This window comes from Poecilia latipinna, unplaced genomic scaffold (genome assembly GCF_001443285.1).
Source record: "Poecilia latipinna isolate Pla-1442-1.1 unplaced genomic scaffold, P_latipinna-1.0 Scaffold2812, whole genome shotgun sequence".
Lineage (NCBI taxonomy): Eukaryota > Metazoa > Chordata > Actinopteri > Cyprinodontiformes > Poeciliidae > Poecilia > Poecilia latipinna.
In genome coordinates, this window is record NW_015115428.1 from 9485 (window position 1) to 29102 (window position 19618).

The window sequence follows — 19618 nt, forward strand, 5'->3', positions numbered from 1 at the left end:
CTTGTTTACGTTTCTAGGAAAATAAAAATAATAAAAAACAAAATCTTTTTTTTTTTTTAAAGCCGGGCTCTGTTGCTCTGAGCATTTCACTAGCAGAGCAGATATATCCTTAAGGATAGGTTAATAATAGATAACTTTATAGTTTATGCATTTAAAGCCGACAGCACGCGAACTAATCACACAGCTGGTGCCTCTGTGCTTTGCCTCGCGCGTTGCCGCTGCTTTACCTCAGCGGGATCGCGCGCGCCTCCTTTCACTCAAACTGGACACAGGCTGACCTGTATGGATATTTACATAAACCTACTGTGAGGAATTATGATCCTTTGGAGAACTCTAGGTAAGAGTTTAAAACCCACCGTTAGCTCTGGTTGCGCAGCTCAATGTGAACCGCAGGAATAACTTGTAGGAATTCAGAGGTGCGCGTTGTGGAGGGAGCGGTGAGAATGATTTATCTTTGTGAACGAACAATTATATGCGGCGTTTCCATCTCGACACGCTGCCCAGCGTGTGGCTCTGTGTCTGTCTTCCTGTAAAGTTCCTGTCTGTGGTCCCGGTTGGCCGGAGCGTTTGTGGATAACAAGCAGCGCTAACCACATCATGCAGGTTCAGCCCGGTGAGGAGCTTTAACGCTCTCCTCGGAGTCACGCATTACGCTGATTTTATACTATTGTATTATTATTTTTACGGTTACACGATGCATCAAACCATATCAAATGCGTCATCTACTTAGAGTTAATACGAGCTGCCGCACAGAGATCTGAGAAACTCATCCCATAAACTCGACCAACCAGAATAGTTTCTGTGACGCTTATTAAAAACTCAACAGACACGAAATGAAAGAGCTACTAAAGCCCCATTAGCAGCATTGAATTAAATCTCCCGTTTGTTACGCATTTCTGTGTAGTGCAGCAGATTACCTCATCATGCAGGGCCGGTGCAAGGCTGTATGGGGCCTTGAGCAGAATCTGACTTAGGGGCCCCTTTTGTTGCTAAAAATATCAGCACCTTTAATAGCTTCTGTGTTAGATTTAGTGAAATATGGGAGAAGGGAGTAGTTTAATTAAACTGCAACAAGTTTAATTGCAGTTTACTAATTTGTATTTGTAAATTCAAAGATTAAACTCACAGCATCAGATTGTTGCTATGGTAACAAAACAATCTAACTATGAATATTGTTCTTTGAAGTTTTACAAAGTAAACTTCCCAGCTCCTTAAAATCTTGTATTTAAATGTTGAACAATTTAAAATAATTTATGTATGCTGAAATTGAATCAAGTTTAACAGCATTGATAATCTCAATAAACAAATGTTACATTTATGTATCTGTGGTCTGTTTTAAAATATTAGCGTTTATGGGGCCCCTGGGGGCCTGATGGAGCTGGTGACTTAATTTGGATTAAACAGAAGTGCAAATTTGTTGTTTTTAGACTAGTTGCAGGTTTAAATAGCATTTCACTGGAAATGTTTTCCTGTAACATATAATTACACAGTAAAACTTTAATATTTTCTGTCAACTTAACAATAGATCGCCTGTGGACCGCCTCGATGCCCCCACCACCGGGCTTAGCAAGTTTTCTTGGGGAAACCCTGACATGCTATTTATTAAACCCATAATTCTGTATAACTAAATGGGCTTTTTTATTGGTTTGATGTAATATTCAAATTTATTCAATGTAGTCTGGAATCAATATGGCAAGCAACAGAAATTGAACTACTGAAGTTCTTTAAAGAATCAAATTGTGTGTGTGTCCAATTTGTCTGCTTGTTGTTTTTTTCCCCATGTTTTGTAATAAAGGTTAAGGCAAAAAGATATCACAAAAGCAATCACAACATCCTGAAGAAACTGATTAGCCAACAAGAACAGTGATCAACTCAGCTGCTTCTTCAGACCAATAGTTTGCCTGTTGTCCTACCTGTTGGTAAACAGCAGGAAGGCCTCTGGCACCACGCAGGTCTGGAGGTCTGAGAGGAGCTCCAGGCCCATGGGACAAGCACAGCGGACCGCCTGCTCACACCAAAAACACAGATGGCTGCACCCACCATTATTCTCTGCACAGCCGTTTGTACCTGAGCAAACACACAAGTGTTCATGTAGGCTCAGTTCATTATTTTCTTTTGCATTTTTATCCACTGTTCAGAAATCTGCAAATCCTACCATTGGTCTCTGTGACTTTGGTAGCCTTTAAGCCCATTAAATCTGGCAGCTGATCGATGATGATCTCTCGCACGGCAGTGGCCTTGTGGATCCTCTCGATGCTGCGGCTCTGCCAGTCGGTCCAGTAGATGTATTCACCCAGCAGAGTAAAGCCAAAGATATGAGGCAGCTTGTCCTCCAGCAGAGTCTGCCTGTTACTGCCGTCCACGTTGATCACCTGAGGTAGAGACAGAAGAAGACTAGCATAGTTTCTACATGCAGGTTCAGAAAGAAGCTGTGGACCCTGCGCCACACTGTCAGTGATACTGCTGGAGTCCTTGAACTGAAATACAAGTCACTATCATGTCACTGCTACTATTACGATATGGATATGCTTACTGATATGTTACAGTGCACAAGTTGGTGAAGCATGACTTCAGTAAGCTGAAAAGGATTCTTCCGGATTAAATTAAAGACAGACACTTGTATTGCTGAGGAGACACACCACCAGGTGCAGCACAAGGTAAGGTACAAGAACACACATTATCCATTCACTGTTTATACGGGCATATCACCCATGACCCATATGCAGGGTCAAGAGGGGAGAATAGAGCCTATATCCATGGTTACTGAACCTCAGCATGTGTGGTGAGAACATGTAAATTCCCTGCAAAATGACCCTGCGCTGGGGTCAAAACCAAGACCCGACTCAGAAATCATCTTGGAGTCTGAAGGATTAAGATAATGTGCTTTGGTTGAGAAAGGAGTTTATTGTTTATTCAACTCCAGTTTATTTGTATAGCACATTTCAGCCATCACCAAAACCATCAAGCAAATATAGAGCAAATATATTGATCAATGTTCTGGTTATTATGAAGCAAAGGCAACTCTAAGCTGTTTAGAGTACTCTGATTAATAACAGCTGCAAAATTGATCAGTATATTTGATGACGATTATTCTTGGTGATTTTGATTATGGTATTTGACAAAATCTAATGTTTATTACTGTTTCATAATTGGTTGCTGTACTATATTTTTATGGTGCAAAGCACTTTGAAGTACCTTGTTGCTGGAATAAAATGGCTGAATCCCCAGTGAAGTCCATTTCTCCAGAGTTTTTCTAATGACATCATTATTTGTCTCAGGTGTATTGAAGCTGCAGGACACTGGCCCTGGAGGCCTGGAGGTGAAACCCCTGTTCTGGGGAGGGCTTGTAAATCCCTCCTGACATACTGAATTTTCAGGCTTTTGTACAGCGTGGTTGTGTCTCAATATTTTTGTGTGTGTTGGACAAAGCCTAACAGAAATCTGAACTGTCTGACATGTGGATAAAATGTTGTTTTGATCCTGTGACTTATTTGCTCTGGCTAAAAATTAACAAGTCTGTATGTCTGAAATCTCCACAAACCACAATAAATCTGACATGATAAACCATTTAAAACTCACTGGTGGCATTAAAGAGTCGCCTGAGCTTCCAAGGTGCACTGGCAGGAATTTACAGAAAGGCTGCAAATCCTCCTGGATTCTCACAGCTGATATCTTACAAATGTATATTTCATTAGCGATGAACAATATTACCAAACAACAACAATATACAAACAATATATTGGATTTTTTTCTGAGCTGTCTGTTTTTTTTTTTTGTTTGTTTTTTTTGCCTACTTCCAAGTCTGTTTGCCTCTAACCAGTCAGCTGATCCGGAGAAATCACTGGAGAGTTTTCAGTTAAAACCAAAATACTGCAGTCTCTCACTTCATGCTGACTGTGTGATTGCAGCCATAAATAATTCATGTCATCTTCCCAGAAATATACACTGGTAAGCAATAGCTGTAGTATGTCGGTCTGTGTGGTTTAGATTTGACCATGTCTGAACCTTTTGGACTTTCCCGTTACCTTGCACAATACTTGGTGTGCATGCTCTCTAGGCCCACTCAGCACTTCTCTCTAGCGGTTTCTACAGAGCTCTACAGTCTTCTACACATTTTATTGGGTAGCACTTTAAATTTAAAATAACATTTAGATAATTGAAATTTAAAAGTAATAATACAAAATGTTATGTTTTTATCACTTAAGTAGCGATATTGGACTTTAAGTGAGTGGTGGTGTAGTTGTAGGTCTTTTGGAGTTAGGCAACGGCTTGAGACATTGTGTACTTTAAACATACATGTCAGTTATGCTTGATAAAAGGTGACAGAATTGTGCCACAAATGAAAATTTGTTGAGAAATTTTCTTTAACCTTTTAATGTAGCTGAAAAGTGATAAAATCATCATGTAACATTTTAGTCATACCACTGACTACAAAACTAGAAAAATGCAAACTATGTCACTTCTTAGACAGAAATACCACGCAACTCCTGTAACCGAAGATACACTCACTGAAAACACAGCCTGTCTCAATAAAAAGTGGTAAAAGAACTGGAAATGCTGCGGTCAAAACCAATTTCTCACACTTTCCCACAACCAGTTTTCACTTAATGCAGTCATCAAGTGTTGACTTTGACATTCACAACATCACATGGTTCTGCTTCTTCAAGAATAACCTCTAAACTAAGACATGCACTCTAATGGAGTTAATGTTGTGATAGGCAGCTGTGGACCCGGCTTTATGTTTAGTGAATGCTCATTTAAATATCCATTCACAGGCTATGAGTGAGAAAACAGAAAAAAAAAAACAACAGTCACTTTGATGGGCCTCTGAACCAAAGGGGTTCTTGACCCTTCCACAAAAAATCCATTCATTTATCTATTGGACAAAATTAGACATGGCCATCTCAGTTAAAAGATGGGAGAGGGACTCCCTTTTTATTTCCTCTCCTCATTCTTTCTCTGTTCTGGCTTTTTTCAGGGAGAATTAGGCGCTGGCAGGGTAATTTTCACTCCCCCCTTTCTGATTCAATTTTGGGAGATAGAATGCTTCGTTTCTTGATGGACACAAGGGAAAGGATAAAATGGCAGAGAAAAAGAGGTGAAGAGAAAAGTAACAAAGGTCTCATCAGACACGCAGAGAGATGTCAGCCCATCACAGAACACTTCACATATGGTAGCACATGGAGATTATGATGCACACAATAAAACGAGAATCCAACGAAAAACAGATCTTACAGATTCCAGAACCGTTCATCCCATAACACCACTTCATTTTTAATACAAGTATCTCTCAGCTTTGTAACTCCTTACCAGAGGTACTTTCCTTTAAAGCCTGCTGTATCAAGGAAATATGTAGTGAAATATAGCATACATATGGATATTTCTGTTTATAATGATTTTATTGATGTAAGAGGCAAAAAAAAGTTAGAAAAATTCAGTAAAATTTAAAAATGTGTTTCATTAAATGCATCCAATAGATTGTTCAGTTTTTAAAAATATAAACTCTCAGAAAATGATTTACTGTGTCAAGCTTTAAAGGGTTAAACCGAGCACCAGTCAGACATTCATTAAAAGGCTTCCAACTGAGCTGTGTGTGTGTGTGTGTGTGTGTGTGCTTTTACTCAGCCGCTCTTATTCCTATTCTAGGTGCACACAGGTCACAATTACAGTTTGTATTTTCTGCAACATGCCAACATAGTAAATATCTAATGAAAAAATAAGTCATGGCAGTAGAGAGTAAAAGAGGCAGAGCCATTTTCATTAACTGACATCTATTTATCAAGAATTTATAAACATATATACTCTTCTATATATGCTAATGATTTTTTGTGAGGCAAAAGCAGAAAAATCATTGAAGACTTTTTCCTTCATGAAATACTTGAGGAACAGTTTAGTTTTCATTTAATGCAAGTGGGAAGTATGGATCCTGTGGAAGGAGAGGAAATTCCACAGTACACACCACCCTCTTTCCACCTCATAGGCAAACACACATCTACACACTGAATGGCCTCAACCATATGGCTCAGCGGTGTGGCTGAAAAGAGCTACACATTCTCAATTTGCATAACCACAACAAAGCTGGTGCTTCACATGCATCTTGGTGAGTGTGTGAACACACAAAGAAAGCAACACATTGGGCAAACAACCTACACACACAATCTCTTTTTAAAAGAACGGAGCCTGTTCCAGGAGTTTATGACAAGGAGGTGGAGTTTCACTTTTAAAGAGATGGGCCAGGGTGGGGAGAGGGGCAATGAGAGAAGCAGAGTTAGAGCATTCCAAAGCAGGCTTTGTTAGACACTCCCCTCACTTTCAGAGCCAAACATGTTGAATGCTGTTCAATTTTCTTCTGTTTGACAGTCTTGCCTGATACACACACACACACACACACACACACGTACGTATGGGTGAGCTCAGAGAACAAAACACATAGTAGCAAGTTTCTGAAACTTTATATCTCAGCCACACAACCAGGACACAACTGTACCCTGACCTTCGTCCTTTAAGACGTGACACAACAAAAACAAAACACATGAAAACGTTTACGTTTTTTGGGGTGTTTTCTTTTGTCCCTATATCCTTTAAATTTTAATTGTCCTTGTCATGGCATTTATTCCGGAAGCAAGATCAATGCCATCAGATCCAAGATATATACTTCCAGATTATTCTTAAAACACACATCCACAAGAGTAGTCTATTTATTTATATTAATTAAAATACTACTTCTTTAAAGATTACCTATTTTCCTAGACAATGTTAAAATTCTTTTAATGAATAATGCCTCTGATCTCATACTACGATATAGATAGAGTGCGTACACCATGGAGGAGCTAAGCAGCCTGAAATCCATAGATGCATACAATCAGTGTTTCAACAGCTTTGCAAAGGACATCAGAACTTTTCACGTGAATAACAGGTTCTGATGACTGGTAGAGTAAGTACATGTGGTAACATCCACATTGGCTACATGTCTGTCTTATTTTGCAGATAAAAGCTACCTTAGCTAAGCTAATTTTGCTAGTTCAGCAGTAAATATTACAGTAAATGTCACTGATATTTGTCTTAGTATTACACAGAGGTGGGTAGAGTACTCAAAAACTGTAATCGAGTAACAGTTGTAATGTACTTATATTGTTGTTTTTAAAAAAATATATATAAAAAAAAAGCGTTTTTTTAAAAGGTTTTGTTGGCTCTAATGGCCTTCATTTGAAAGTAGTTCGACAGGAAACAGGGTAATCAGAGAGAGGGGGAAGACATGCAGCAAATCTCGCCAGGCCGGGAATCGCCTGGCGAGGACTAAAGCCTTGCCCCTGCGCTACCACAGCACCCTGTACTTATACTGTTTATAAGTTAGATGGGAATGAGGCGAGAGCTGTTTCTAATAGGGCTGCACCAATTGCAGTTTTCTGGCCGATCACTGATTACCGATCTTTAAAAAGCCTGACCTGCTGATTCCAATTTTGTTGGATATAATTTTTTTTGTGTGAAATGTTGCTAAATATAGCAAGAAAGTCACAGAGTTGGTAACAGTGGGGTGATTGTTGTTGACTGCAAACATGCAGACATGACCTGGTGGGTGAGTCTGTCTGTTCTTGACCTGATTACACCCAGTGCTTTACCCCCACCGTTCATCCCCACAGTTGGCCATGCCTCTCAGTGTCTCTTGGCACCACCCACTTTACTGGAATTAAAAAAAAAAATGTTTGTGTTCAGGGTTATGTGTTTACATCGGGTTTAGTTACACTTAAAAGGTGTACACATACAGTACAAAACAACAAGGGTAAGTTGCTCAAAAGTTATTGGTTTCAGCTCAGAGGCTTTAATCCATGACTTTTGTGTTCTGATCAGCATATCTAATTTTAATATCTGGCGTTATTGATATTTCTTGATTCAGGATGTTTTTATTTAAACCGACACAATTTACACACGTACCATGTTTTTTAATATTTATTTATTTAAAACCCTTCACTATCAGGAGGATTCCAGTGTCCTCAAGGGCACATTGAAGTGTTTTAAGGTTGACTGTTAAAGGGTTAAGATTGATCATTACATAATAAGCCTCAGAACAATTCTTTCACACTCATGTCCACACCATAACATTTTGCTGGCATAGCACTGAGATCTTGCTACACTCCTACACTGAATTGTAAGATTTGTTCCAGACATTTAAAATATTTTTTAACACAGATTAGTATTTATGAACTCCAGATACTCGCTCTGCTGTTTTTAAGTACCCTGGCCATCGCATTCTGGTGCAATTCCACTCGAAAAAAAGTTCTCGCTTCCAGCACAGTCTGGGTTTTGTCCCCTTGACTTGGATTCTCTCCAGTCCATTTCCTTCCAGGCCAGTCAGCAAACAGAAGAAGAAGTTATGAATAATGACGTTGATTTTCTGCGCTAATTAAGAATGTAGTCTGCTTGTAGTTCTAGCAATGGCAAAACACTGAATTAGCATTAACAGCTGCCTCGTTTGGATCAGCTATTCTCTCTTTGCAGTGTAGGATGGTTTCTGTAAGCTTCTTGTGTTACTTATGTCATGCTAACGTCACGTTAGCGATTCGGTAAAATTTAAAACCTCAACGCAGCCCACGCCACCAGGAAGTAATTGTTTCTCAATAGAAAGTGAAAGTTTTATTAAACCACACGTATCCTTCTTCAGCAGCACTGTAAGCAAATAACACAGTGGGGTTTTAGTGCATAAACTTTATCAAAAATCAGAGCAACCCATAAACACCCACAAGAGTCAAAGACTGAAAATATCTTCACCTTTATAAGTTATTTCATTTCAGCAAAATAAAAACAGGGTTAAAATGTGGGGAAAGGGGCTTTGAAGTGGCTCCTTTCACCCTGACAGAGGGTGGGAGGAAGGGTGAGACGGAGCAGCCACCCCTTTTCAATTGGTAAGCATTCAGCCAGAAACTTGGCTATTCACTGTTTTGTTGCACTCTTCTCCCTTCTCTCTCTGCTGCTATGCAAGTAGCAAACATTAACACAAGGAAAAATTGAGAAATATGGTCACAGAGTTACAGGGACACCACGGCCAAAGTCTGGGTAAATGAGAGAAAATGCTGGAAGAAAAGAACGATCCAATAGGAACAGGAGTAAATCGAAAAACAAATAGACAAACGAAGTGTAAAACATGTAAAAGAAGAGGAGATGTATTGATGTTGGGAGAATGAAGGACAACAGAGATCACTTGCTCAAAGGGATCTAGAAGATTTGGAGCAGGAGGGGGAGGGCAGTATAAAAAACTCCCCAAACCCCACCTCAATTTATTGTTCTCTATTTTCCAAACCCCTTTCCCTATAGTTAGCAATCCTGCTAACATCTGGCTTTTAGTGCTGTGGGAAAGTTTTCAGTTGGCATTTAGTCCTGCATCAATCAGTCCTGCTGTAGCTGCAGGTATTGAGCCCCTGCTAACGTTGTCCATAGCAAAAAGCACGTTTTCTTTACACTTATCCAACCGTTAACTCAACACACGCAACAGATGCAACAAAGAGACATAAATAGTTTATACCAGTAGTTTCCAAACTATTTCTGGGCCCCCCCTATGGCTTACAAATAGCTGTCTGGTTGAACGATGTGTTGAACGAAGGGGGTGGGAGGTGGATTCTTAGAAACTCCCTGTTATACTCAGCCCCGGCTCCAAACGAACAAGGGGGGGGTGGGAGGGAATCAACTTTTTTGGGGGCAAAATAAATCGTAGCTGAACACAGACAACAACACCAGCAGCAGCCTACAAGCTACTTGTTAACAAGCTTAAGGTGACCGCTGTATTGATATTAGCTAGTCATCTTTTAGCTAACATCACCTGCATCCAACAGCTTTACTCAACAGTCTGTTAGTTTGGGGGAAAAACTGTGAAAAGTTCTTTGCGTTTTGCTGGTTTGCTGCCGTGATTCTAACACACCTGTAGCTCCGCACAGCAGCAGCAGGTCTCCTTCACAGGTGGAAACCCAGCGCGAGCGTCGTAACACTCATGTTGCGTTTAAAGGCAGCTCGGAAAAACAGGTTACGACACGTTAACAACGGATTAAACAGTTTTAACTGGATAAAAGTGACAGAGGACACAGATATGGGAAGTGAGGAAGCCCCTACTATATCAAATTGACAGAGGAATAACAGAGAGTTGGCCATTCTAAGGTAAAAACCCAGCGCATACAGCTTTCATGTTTTTTTGTTGTTGTTTTTTTTCATCCAGACGGCTTCCCGCGCCCCCCCTGCAATGGCACGCCGCCCCCCCTAAGGGGCACGCCCCATAGTTTGGGAACCTCTGGTTTATACAACATCGCTGGGACTCAAATTTCAAATAAGGCATGATATTACTTCATATAATTCTATGTCTGCTTAACATCTCAGAGTGTGTCATAAAGATCAGATTGAGAAAGAGTTGAAAGTGATGAGAAATGGTTCAAACTTAAACTCAAGTTTTGTAAATGCTCATATATTTTCTGCAAAAACAGAGAAATGTCTTCCCTCTATGTGGCTACAAGAACAAGATGACATAATTCTGTTCTTCCAGCAATGCTTTGGGAGTTCTTGTAACTTGTCCTTACATCTTCTGGCCAGCATTGTCTTCTTGTGCAGTGTCTGACAAATACTGTGATTAGAAAGAAATTTTAAATGGATATGTTTACCACTAATAAATCAGTTACCATTTTCCAGGTGTAAATGGGGTTCTATGACTGAAAACCTTAAAAATATGCATACCGCTCCAATGGTATAGACTACAGGTGTCAAACTCCAGTCCTGGAGGGCCACTGCCCTGCAACCTTTAGATGTGCCTCTGCTGCACCACCTGAATAGAATAATTAGGTCATTAGCAAGGCTCTGGAAAAATTATCTACACAAGAAGGAAGTAATTAAGCCATTTCATCCCAGTGTTTTGTACCTGTGGCACTTCTAAAAACTGAAGGACAGTGGCCCTTGAGGTCTGGAGTTTGACACCCCTGGATAGACCCTTTAATGTCAGAGAAAGTTCAGGAGCAGAAATAGTCGGCACTGGATTCTCAAAAAAGAAAGTGCAAATGATTCACTGGAATGTACATTTCAGACTACGCAAACTTTTTAAAACTGTAAACATTGGTGACTTGTCTGCTTCAATAGTTTATTCCTTTTCAAAAAGGTAGATGCCTTTTTAACATTTCAGTGCAAAAATTGCAAACTTGCATTGCTCATATTCTAGCTAATCAGGAGAGATAAAAAGTGCAGAAATGTTTGCACTCAGTAAACCCAAGGACTGTACAAGCTTCGTCATATGTCCTGGTCTTTTCTTGCTGACTACTGTTGCTTTATTTACCTCTGCTGCGGTTTTTCTGTTCATTGTCACAAACTTCTCCACCTCTGTCAGCTCTGCACACCAGTGTGCCTGTATTTAACTGGTTGTTTTTGTTCAGCCATGAATAAAGACACTGGCACAGAAAAATCCTCCTGGCTCTCATCTCCCCTTTCCCTCATGAATGTTCTCAGTTCCTGTGGAACACTTTTAGAGCTTACAGTAAAATCTAACAGTGGTTCATCTTAGTCGTTTCTACTTTTTGTCCTGGGATTCTCTGAAAGGCTCTGCATTAGCTTAGTGCTTTCTAAGAAATCAATTAAATAAAAACATTTGTATTTATCGGATTAATGTTGAGAGAGTGATGACATTCTCTAGAGTGATTTCATGGGTATGTGGCAAATTCATAAGCACTTTTCTGGAATCTCACTGAAGAGTCAGAGCACCTCAACACTACAAGGCCTTCACAGATCAGTGGTCAGTGCAAACTTCAGTGCTTGCCCGAGGGCATTTACCAGGGACAGCTGGATTTGATCTTGAATCATCCCAAATGCCAGACAATTACTTTTCTCAGCTCAGCCACAGTAGTCGGTTCCTGGACGCTGTGGCCCAGCAGTACACTAATATACTCAACGCCTGTTGTGAAGGGTATTTGTAATTTTGAGTGTTCAGTAGTCTGAAAGCAGAAAATCACTGCAGTTTATCTGAGTAACAAACTCAGATAAACTGAGTCGCTTGGCTGCTTTGCCATTTCTTCTCATTCCATTGGAGTTAATGATAATCAAGTTAAAATTCATCTTTCTTTCCTCTTGTGTTACATATATTTCTTGACCAGCCAAGCAGCTGAAAAAGGCCACATGCTGATTGACTTACCTCTATCTTGTCAGTTTTAGCATCTCCCCAGTAAAGCTTCCCTGCTGTGTAGTCTATGGCTAATCCATTGGGCCAGCCAAGAGAGCTGTTGAGCAGGACCACCCGAGCTGTTCCATCCAGGTTTGCTCTCTCGATCTTAGGATGCTGACCCCAATCAGTCCAGTACATAAAACTGAAAAAAAAAATTGTCAATGTGAGAAGACAGACATCAGTTAAAGATATCAGCAAACATGCAACCAAGAAACCCATGTTGTTTTTATTTTACTGATGGCTGCCAATCACTTATTTTTGTCATTAATCTTGTTAGTGTATTTTAAATCTGCTTCAATAGGCAATCAATGGCATTTTGCAGGAACTTTTAGTGTTAGGATAAGGAATTATTTTTGAAAGGGATCAAATAAAAGCTGTTTTACTTAAATAAAGATAGAGAGATCCAGCTGTGACAAATTCAGACAAACGACATCTACCCATTAACAGGATCCAGAACAATGGCTCTGGGTTCCTCCAGGTCCTCCGAAATCAAAATTTTTCGTGATGTTCCATTTAGTCTGGTAACCTAAAACAGCACACAGGAATAATAAAAAGAAGTGCAATGACATGTTTACTGTCACATGAAGTGTCATCTCTGTCCAGTTGTAAAGAACAGCGATAAGAAATAGTTCTGTACCTCAATCCGATCAGTGCCAGTGTCAGTCCAGTAAAGGTTTCTGGCCACCCAGTCAACAGCAATACCATCTGGGTGGTTGATGTCCATGTTAACCAGTATTGTGGCATTGCTGCCATCAATGTAAGATCGTCGTATGGCCCGAACTTCATCATCTGTCCAGTAGACAAAACCTTCAACCGGGTCATAGTCTATAGCTATAGCATGTCGAATGTCATGAACCTGCATGAGAAGAGTGATAAAAACCTCAGAGCTTCACTCTTACAACAAAGTCCAACAGTTTTTGTTGGTGTGTGTGTGTGTGTGTGTGAGTGTATTCACCTGCAGCACTATGTCAGTGAAATCTGGCAGATCAAGTGAGATTCTCCTCAGGTCTGTCCGTCTAGCCAGCAGCAAAACCTGCTCTGCACCTGATCAAGATACAATTCATCTTCATGTTGAGGACCATCAATATGTAACCAGCTCATTCAGTTCAAACAGTCACCCCTACATTACATTTGCTTTTTATTTATTTTGATAGTTTGCTAACAAGTTAAATCTTTATATGGGCAATAAGTCCTAATTAATACCAGTAACAATAATAATAATAAGACTTAAAATGTAGAAAGTCTTTTTTGAAATGCATTTTACAAAGAAAACCTCTGGAGGCAAGTTTGAATTTATTGTGGATTTCAGACTCTATCAAAACAACCTGTTACTTCAAACTGCACCTCGATCACATGCTGTTTGTAGTCCCTGAAAGCTCACACAGTTTTATATTCTTCTATTCAAACCACTGAAAATCAATAATTTGCAACAAAACTTTATGTCTGTGTCTTCAAAACATTAAATAGCTCTGAGCCACAGTATACACACAATTCTTACAAATTAAAGGGTTTTTCTCTTGCTCTGACTGGCCTTTCATAACTAATTAAATGTTGGCCAACAAGATCCCAATCACATTCCACACAGAGAGGTGAACGATCCGGCCTAAATGAGGAAAACCAGTCAGGAAATATCAAGGGAGATGGTGAATAGAGGAGGAAAAGCATCTGCACTTCAGCTCTCATCTTTGCTTCACTTCCTTTAAAGACCCTTCAAGACCACTGACTAAGAGTCAAATAAACACACACACACGCTTCTGTCTCTACTGCCAGAACAATAACAAACACTTCAATTTAACCAGCCAAGCAAAACAAATTAGAGGCATACGCAACAGACATTCGCCGAAACTGCAGGCTGACACAATAAAGCATTGTTGTTTTTATTGCCAACAGTGGCCAGGCGATTGGTTGGCATGCCTCATTCAGATTTATTGCCAAGCCTCAGAGACACACACACAAACCTTTACTCAGTATTTACTTTTTGCATAATAAGGCTCCATTGTTTTAACATTGTGGGAATCAATATGGCAGCTGGTCAATTTGAGAGTGCATGTGTCTTCTGAGATGTGTCTGTACAGATTTTCAGGATGATGGTCCCGGTGCCGCGACACACTCCAATACCAAAGACACCTCTAGGTTCAGCGTTACGACACACTGACACACTGATTATTTCAGTCATCTGGAGCTACTGCTAAAATCCATTTGATTCATTCAAAGAAGAATAATCTTCTTCCTAGAGCTTTTCAGCTACTTTATTATAAATTTAATATGTTAAAATAAGTTTGGGAGCCAGATAACACACACACGCGTGCACACGCGCGCGCACACACACACACACACACACACACACACACACACACACACACACACACACACACTCTCTTTTAGAGGTTTAAAAGTGGCAGCAACAACAAACAAAGTCTTAATAGAAAATCCTTCAGTCATTTTCTTTTCTAAAAATGAAAACATTAAAATATGTAAGAGCAGCTGCTTTGGGTGTTAAACCATGTTAACATACACTTAAAATCACAGAAAAAAAATTAAACCAGTGTATAAAAGCTGGCAAAATACTGAGCTGATGATGCATATACATCATCAGCATGCTTATTTCTGAATGACACCATGATATACACTGGATGCGAACTTGTAATGCTTCATTTTTTTTTCCTGGGTGAGCTTAACTTGCAAATAATTCTTATTCAGGGAAAAGAGCTACAGAACTGCACAGACATGACCCATCATCAGCAATGGCCTTCAGGAAGCAGCTCCAGTTCAAATGCCACTTTATCCCCGCAGGAGTTACAGCAGGAGAACCTTCTCTGCTCCCAAACAGGCCTAACTGTGTTTCACAAGGCTGTCACTCCGTTTCTATCCAGCAGTCCAGAGTTAGATCAACACTGTGCTCAGGTCTCTCCCACATAGCGGTTGGATGAGCCTCAGCCAAAGACATCACCCAGGACTGAGGCAGAATCAGTATCACTGTCAGGGACTAAAATCTCACAGATTGTTGGATAAACCACTAGTTATGCAATCAAATGAACAAGAAATGAAAAGGGCCCTCCAAACGGTCTGGAAACACTCCCTCCCAACTCATCTCTGCTGAACTATCCTCATTGTCGATCATCCTCCAAACCGTTCTTCATACTCCTTCAGTCTTTCTCATACCTCACTGTGAAACTACTCCAGAGTCAATGAGCCACTTAGCTTAGCCTAAAACCCAGGCTAACTGAACAACCAATCAAATCTCTGGTCCTTATCAACATCATTGTATCCATTCTTCCCCATTTCTCCTTTTCTTTTCCTGAATGCTTTAGGAAACACAGAGCTAAAAAGTGGAATGTTTTAGTCAAACTGCACTTTTGAAGATTTATCTGATTGCTATCGTGGTATATAAATATTTTTTGCTCCTGTAATCCCATCATGTTTTTTAAGCTGGTTCATTGAATCTGCCATAGCTGCAGCAACCATTTTTTTAAATGCAGTAAAACCAACTCTAAAATAACGATGTTACTACTGAAGTGAGTGGACTTGCAGTTTAGGTTTGTGCTAATGGAAGTCAGACACATACCTGGCTTGCATGTCTTTCCATCTGCTTTAAGCTGGACTCCCGTGGGACAGGCGCAGCTGTAGAAAGGCTGGAGCGGAGAGAGCAGGCAGAGGTGACTGCAGCCTCCGTTATCGTTGCTGCACGGAGTCTGAACTGAAATAATACAAAGGAAAACACAGAAATTAACAACTAAGAAAGATTAGGCTTGATAATGTGAAAATATGAACTAGAGTGCAATATGCTTTTTTATAATGTGAATAGTCATTAATAGATAAATGATGAATTTTTGTTGTTTTACTGTCAAAAATCTGGAAAACCTTTAGATTTCATCTGAATTTCAATACATAATTTATGTCCAAAGAAAAATCTAATAATCCAGACCAAAACACTACTGGTCACGGCTACTGATGAATTATAATTAGTGCCAAAAAACTGAATGTCAGAATAGTTTCTGAAGAGGAGGCTCTACACAGGCACACTGGTGTGCACTAAAAATCAAAAGCAGAGAGGTTTCTGGTTTGGTTTCATAAAGAGTGTTTAACTTTACTTAAAAATAATAGAGATATTCTTTGACCTGACCTCGTACAAAATTCAAATATAAACATTAATTTTGTGTTAGAAAAACTGCTTCACTCCTCAATCCTATACTGCAAACAACCAGACCAACCACAACAGCTGTCTTTTCTTCCTAATCGCAGCAGGAGGCTGACCTAAACACAAAATAACAGCTCATCTGTCATCTCTAATCATTAGTATAAGTTAGGATCAATAGCAACATTTCTCATTTGGCAAATAGTTAATTAATCAAATACTTAATATGTTCAAACACTAATACTCGATTCAGTGTTACATTGACCATTAAACATAGGTATAACATTCCACTTACTGTAAGGTTGTCGATAAGGCTCCAGAACCTGGATGTCCATTGGAGAATAAATCCCACTGAGGATCTCTCTGGTTTTGTCTCCACTGTGTTTGTTGCAGGCATGGATGGAGCGAGTCTGCCAGTCAGTCCAGTATAACGTCTCCTTAGACAATGTTAGTGCAAAAGGATGGGTCAGGGTGCCCTCCACCACTGCTTCTCTGTAAGATGGAAAAAAAAAACACTTGACAACAAGAAGAATTTTCGTGGGGGAATCTACCTAAACTACTTAGAAATATGGAAACATTTCCTTAATTTGGAGATTAAAAATTTCTACTGATGTTTGGATCCTGAGTTGTTAAGTGGATTGTTTATTATGTTGTTTTCCTTAATTTTTTCTATTAGTTCTGACTTGTTTCTATTTTTACTTCAGTGTCTTAGTGATTCTAGCTTTGTTCATTTCTTTGTTCAGTCCTTTTCTTAGTTATCAAATTTTTTATTACGTTTTTTATGTCTAGTTATTTTGTTAGGTTCATTTCCTAGTTCCCAGTGTGCTCTCCCTCCCTCCCTCCTCAGCCTGCCTTCTGCTCTCTCCTTGCTCATTAGCTCAGGTCTTTTGTCCAGCATTCAACCTCCCAGTACTGAAGCACCTCATTCTCAGCCACTCCTTGCTTCTCTTCTTCTTGTCTACGCCCGTTATTTTTCCCATCTGTTCCCTGCCATCTCTTCCATCCCTACACTCCCAGATTTATGATTTGTGTTCTTATTTGGCTTGTATTTTTGTCTTGTAAGCTTTTGTTCTTAGTTTTATTCATTTATTTATTTATTATTTTCACCACTACCTGACGTCTCAAGTCTGCTGTATTTGATATTCATGAAACCTTTACTTTATGGAAACAAAACAATAGGGATTGTCTGTATTTCTAAAATGTTATCTTGTCTCCTTGTTGTGAGCCCAATATAAGTGATTGCTTCATTTATAAGCTTAATTCATCATCACACTCCTGGTAATAACAGAAGTTTTCACACTTCTTGACGGTTGGTGATGAACCTGACTAATAGTTAGCTAATACAAGCAGAAAGGTGCTCTGTTGAATCTCTGGTATACAGTACATATCAAATCTTATGTCACAGTTCATAAAACACTGGAAATGAAAGTAGGTATATTTCATGTTTAGAATAACTGGGTGGTGAAAATACTAATGCAATAACATTACAAGTGGATTTATGTTTCCCTCCCAGTAGAACTAAAAGTGCAGCATTAATGAGAAAGTACACAGTAGCAGAAAAAAGTAACAAGTAGCTAAACTGGCAAGTACAAACTATGCAAAATCAACTGTTGAACATCAGTGTGAAATATGTTTTGTTGCTACGCAGAAAATGCTGATGCCGCCATAAAGGCTGGAAAGCCCAGATTTGAGCAACACGATTTTCTGTAGCCAGAACTTCCTATTGCTCACTAATAGTATAAACAGTGGTTGTGGAACTACTGCTGTGCCTCTAAAGGAACAGAGGCTAACTTGGTCAGACAGTTCCAACATATTGGTTTGGACTCAAAACACCTCCACCACATTCCAACATAATATACAGGCAGAAATCAGTTCCACAGAACAGATGCTTTATGCCTGACTCTGCAGTATAAACACATTAAAGACTTCAAAAAAGAAATCAAAGCTTTAAGTGTAGGAGATTTTTTTTTTTTACATGTAAGCCTTTTTACTGACAGCAGAGATATCACATAAAAGGAGAAAACAGACATGGTGAATGATTTATGCCAAGCAGATAAAGGTTCCAGGCTAGATATGGAAATCTTACCTGATCGCAACAGATCAAAGCAAGCCTAAATTTTCACTGTTTTCATTTTCTTATTTGAAAACTGATGACCTCAGCAAAAATATGTGCTTTGATATTCTGTGGCATCATTGATCTTATTAATTCAATGAAGAAAGATGGAGAAATAAGTCAAGATTTAGAAAAACAGATGTGAACGATGGACTGGAGAAAGGAAACTAAATCCAGAGATGAGTGTGTGGAGCTGTGTTGGTTTTAACTGAGGCCTTCATTCCACAGCTCTGTTTGTCTTGGACTCTTCTTTATTTTTCTTTAAATCTGTCAGTATAGCTATTCTGTTTCTTACTCCATTACTGTTATTTTTTTTAAAAAAGCAGCTCACAGAGGAATATTAAATATGGTCTAGCTAGAATTTGAGGTTTTAAACCATAAAAACTGTGCATCTTGCAATTAATCTTTTAAACCAAATGCACAAGTTAATGTTTCCCTGCATGTTGAGATAACACCACGTGAAAACCTTCAGTACACAGTGTTCTACACAGAAGACTATAATGTTGTCCCATATTACAACAGCTTCAAACATGAGTAATGCAAGAGTAGTTCACTGGTGAAAGCAGCAATATTTTAAAATGAATCTTCTCTGGCTGGATTGTATTAGAATGAACTTGTATGAATTGAATTAACCAAACGGAATTGTATTACAAGTGCAGCAAAAGTTCTGTATGCAAACTCAATCTGGAGGAATAGGCCTTTTGCATCTTGAATATTTCTATGTGAAAACAAGTTTCTCCAATGAAAATAAAGGGAACTGAAATAATCCACGCCAAGCTTCTACCCAAACAACAACTATACCAAATGTAGTCCTTAAATTGACAATAATTTAGTTATTCATCTTATATAAAACATAACTACAGGCATTGTTTGGTGAAATATTAATGGAATATGCAGTTTTTCTAAGACACCTACTTGTTTGACATGATTGGAATAAGTGCTAGGAGTATACAGATATTTTTTGAAGTAGAAATCACTTCCAGAGTAGAGGGTCTGATGTGGTGGTGATGTACACTATAACACTATATTGCCAAAAGTATTCACTCACCTGCCTTGACTCACATATCAATCAATCAAATTTTATTTGTATAGCACATTTCAGCAGCAAGGCATTTCAAAGTGCTTTACATAATTAAAATAAAAACAGAAAGAGATTTAAAAAACATCAAAAACATCAAAAACATTGGAAAGA

At 39.1% G+C, this 19618-nt stretch overlaps 1 protein-coding gene across 1 annotated transcript in view; it reads right to left on the minus strand.

Annotated features, from left to right (window-relative positions):
• LOC106939253 (low-density lipoprotein receptor-related protein 5-like) overlaps nt 1-19618 on the minus strand; it is a 49467-nt gene that overhangs the window by 9318 nt on the left and 20531 nt on the right. Inside the window, exons 6-13 of the mRNA XM_015021604.1 lie at nt 16609-16805; nt 15744-15875; nt 13134-13222; nt 12816-13034; nt 12616-12704; nt 12149-12320; nt 2156-2372; nt 1914-2067 (exon numbers count right to left, since the gene is read on the minus strand). Coding sequence (XP_014877090.1) covers nt 1914-2067; nt 2156-2372; nt 12149-12320; nt 12616-12704; nt 12816-13034; nt 13134-13222; nt 15744-15875; nt 16609-16805 — 1269 coding nt within the window. The remainder of the gene's footprint in view (nt 1-1913; nt 2068-2155; nt 2373-12148; nt 12321-12615; nt 12705-12815; nt 13035-13133; nt 13223-15743; nt 15876-16608; nt 16806-19618) is intronic.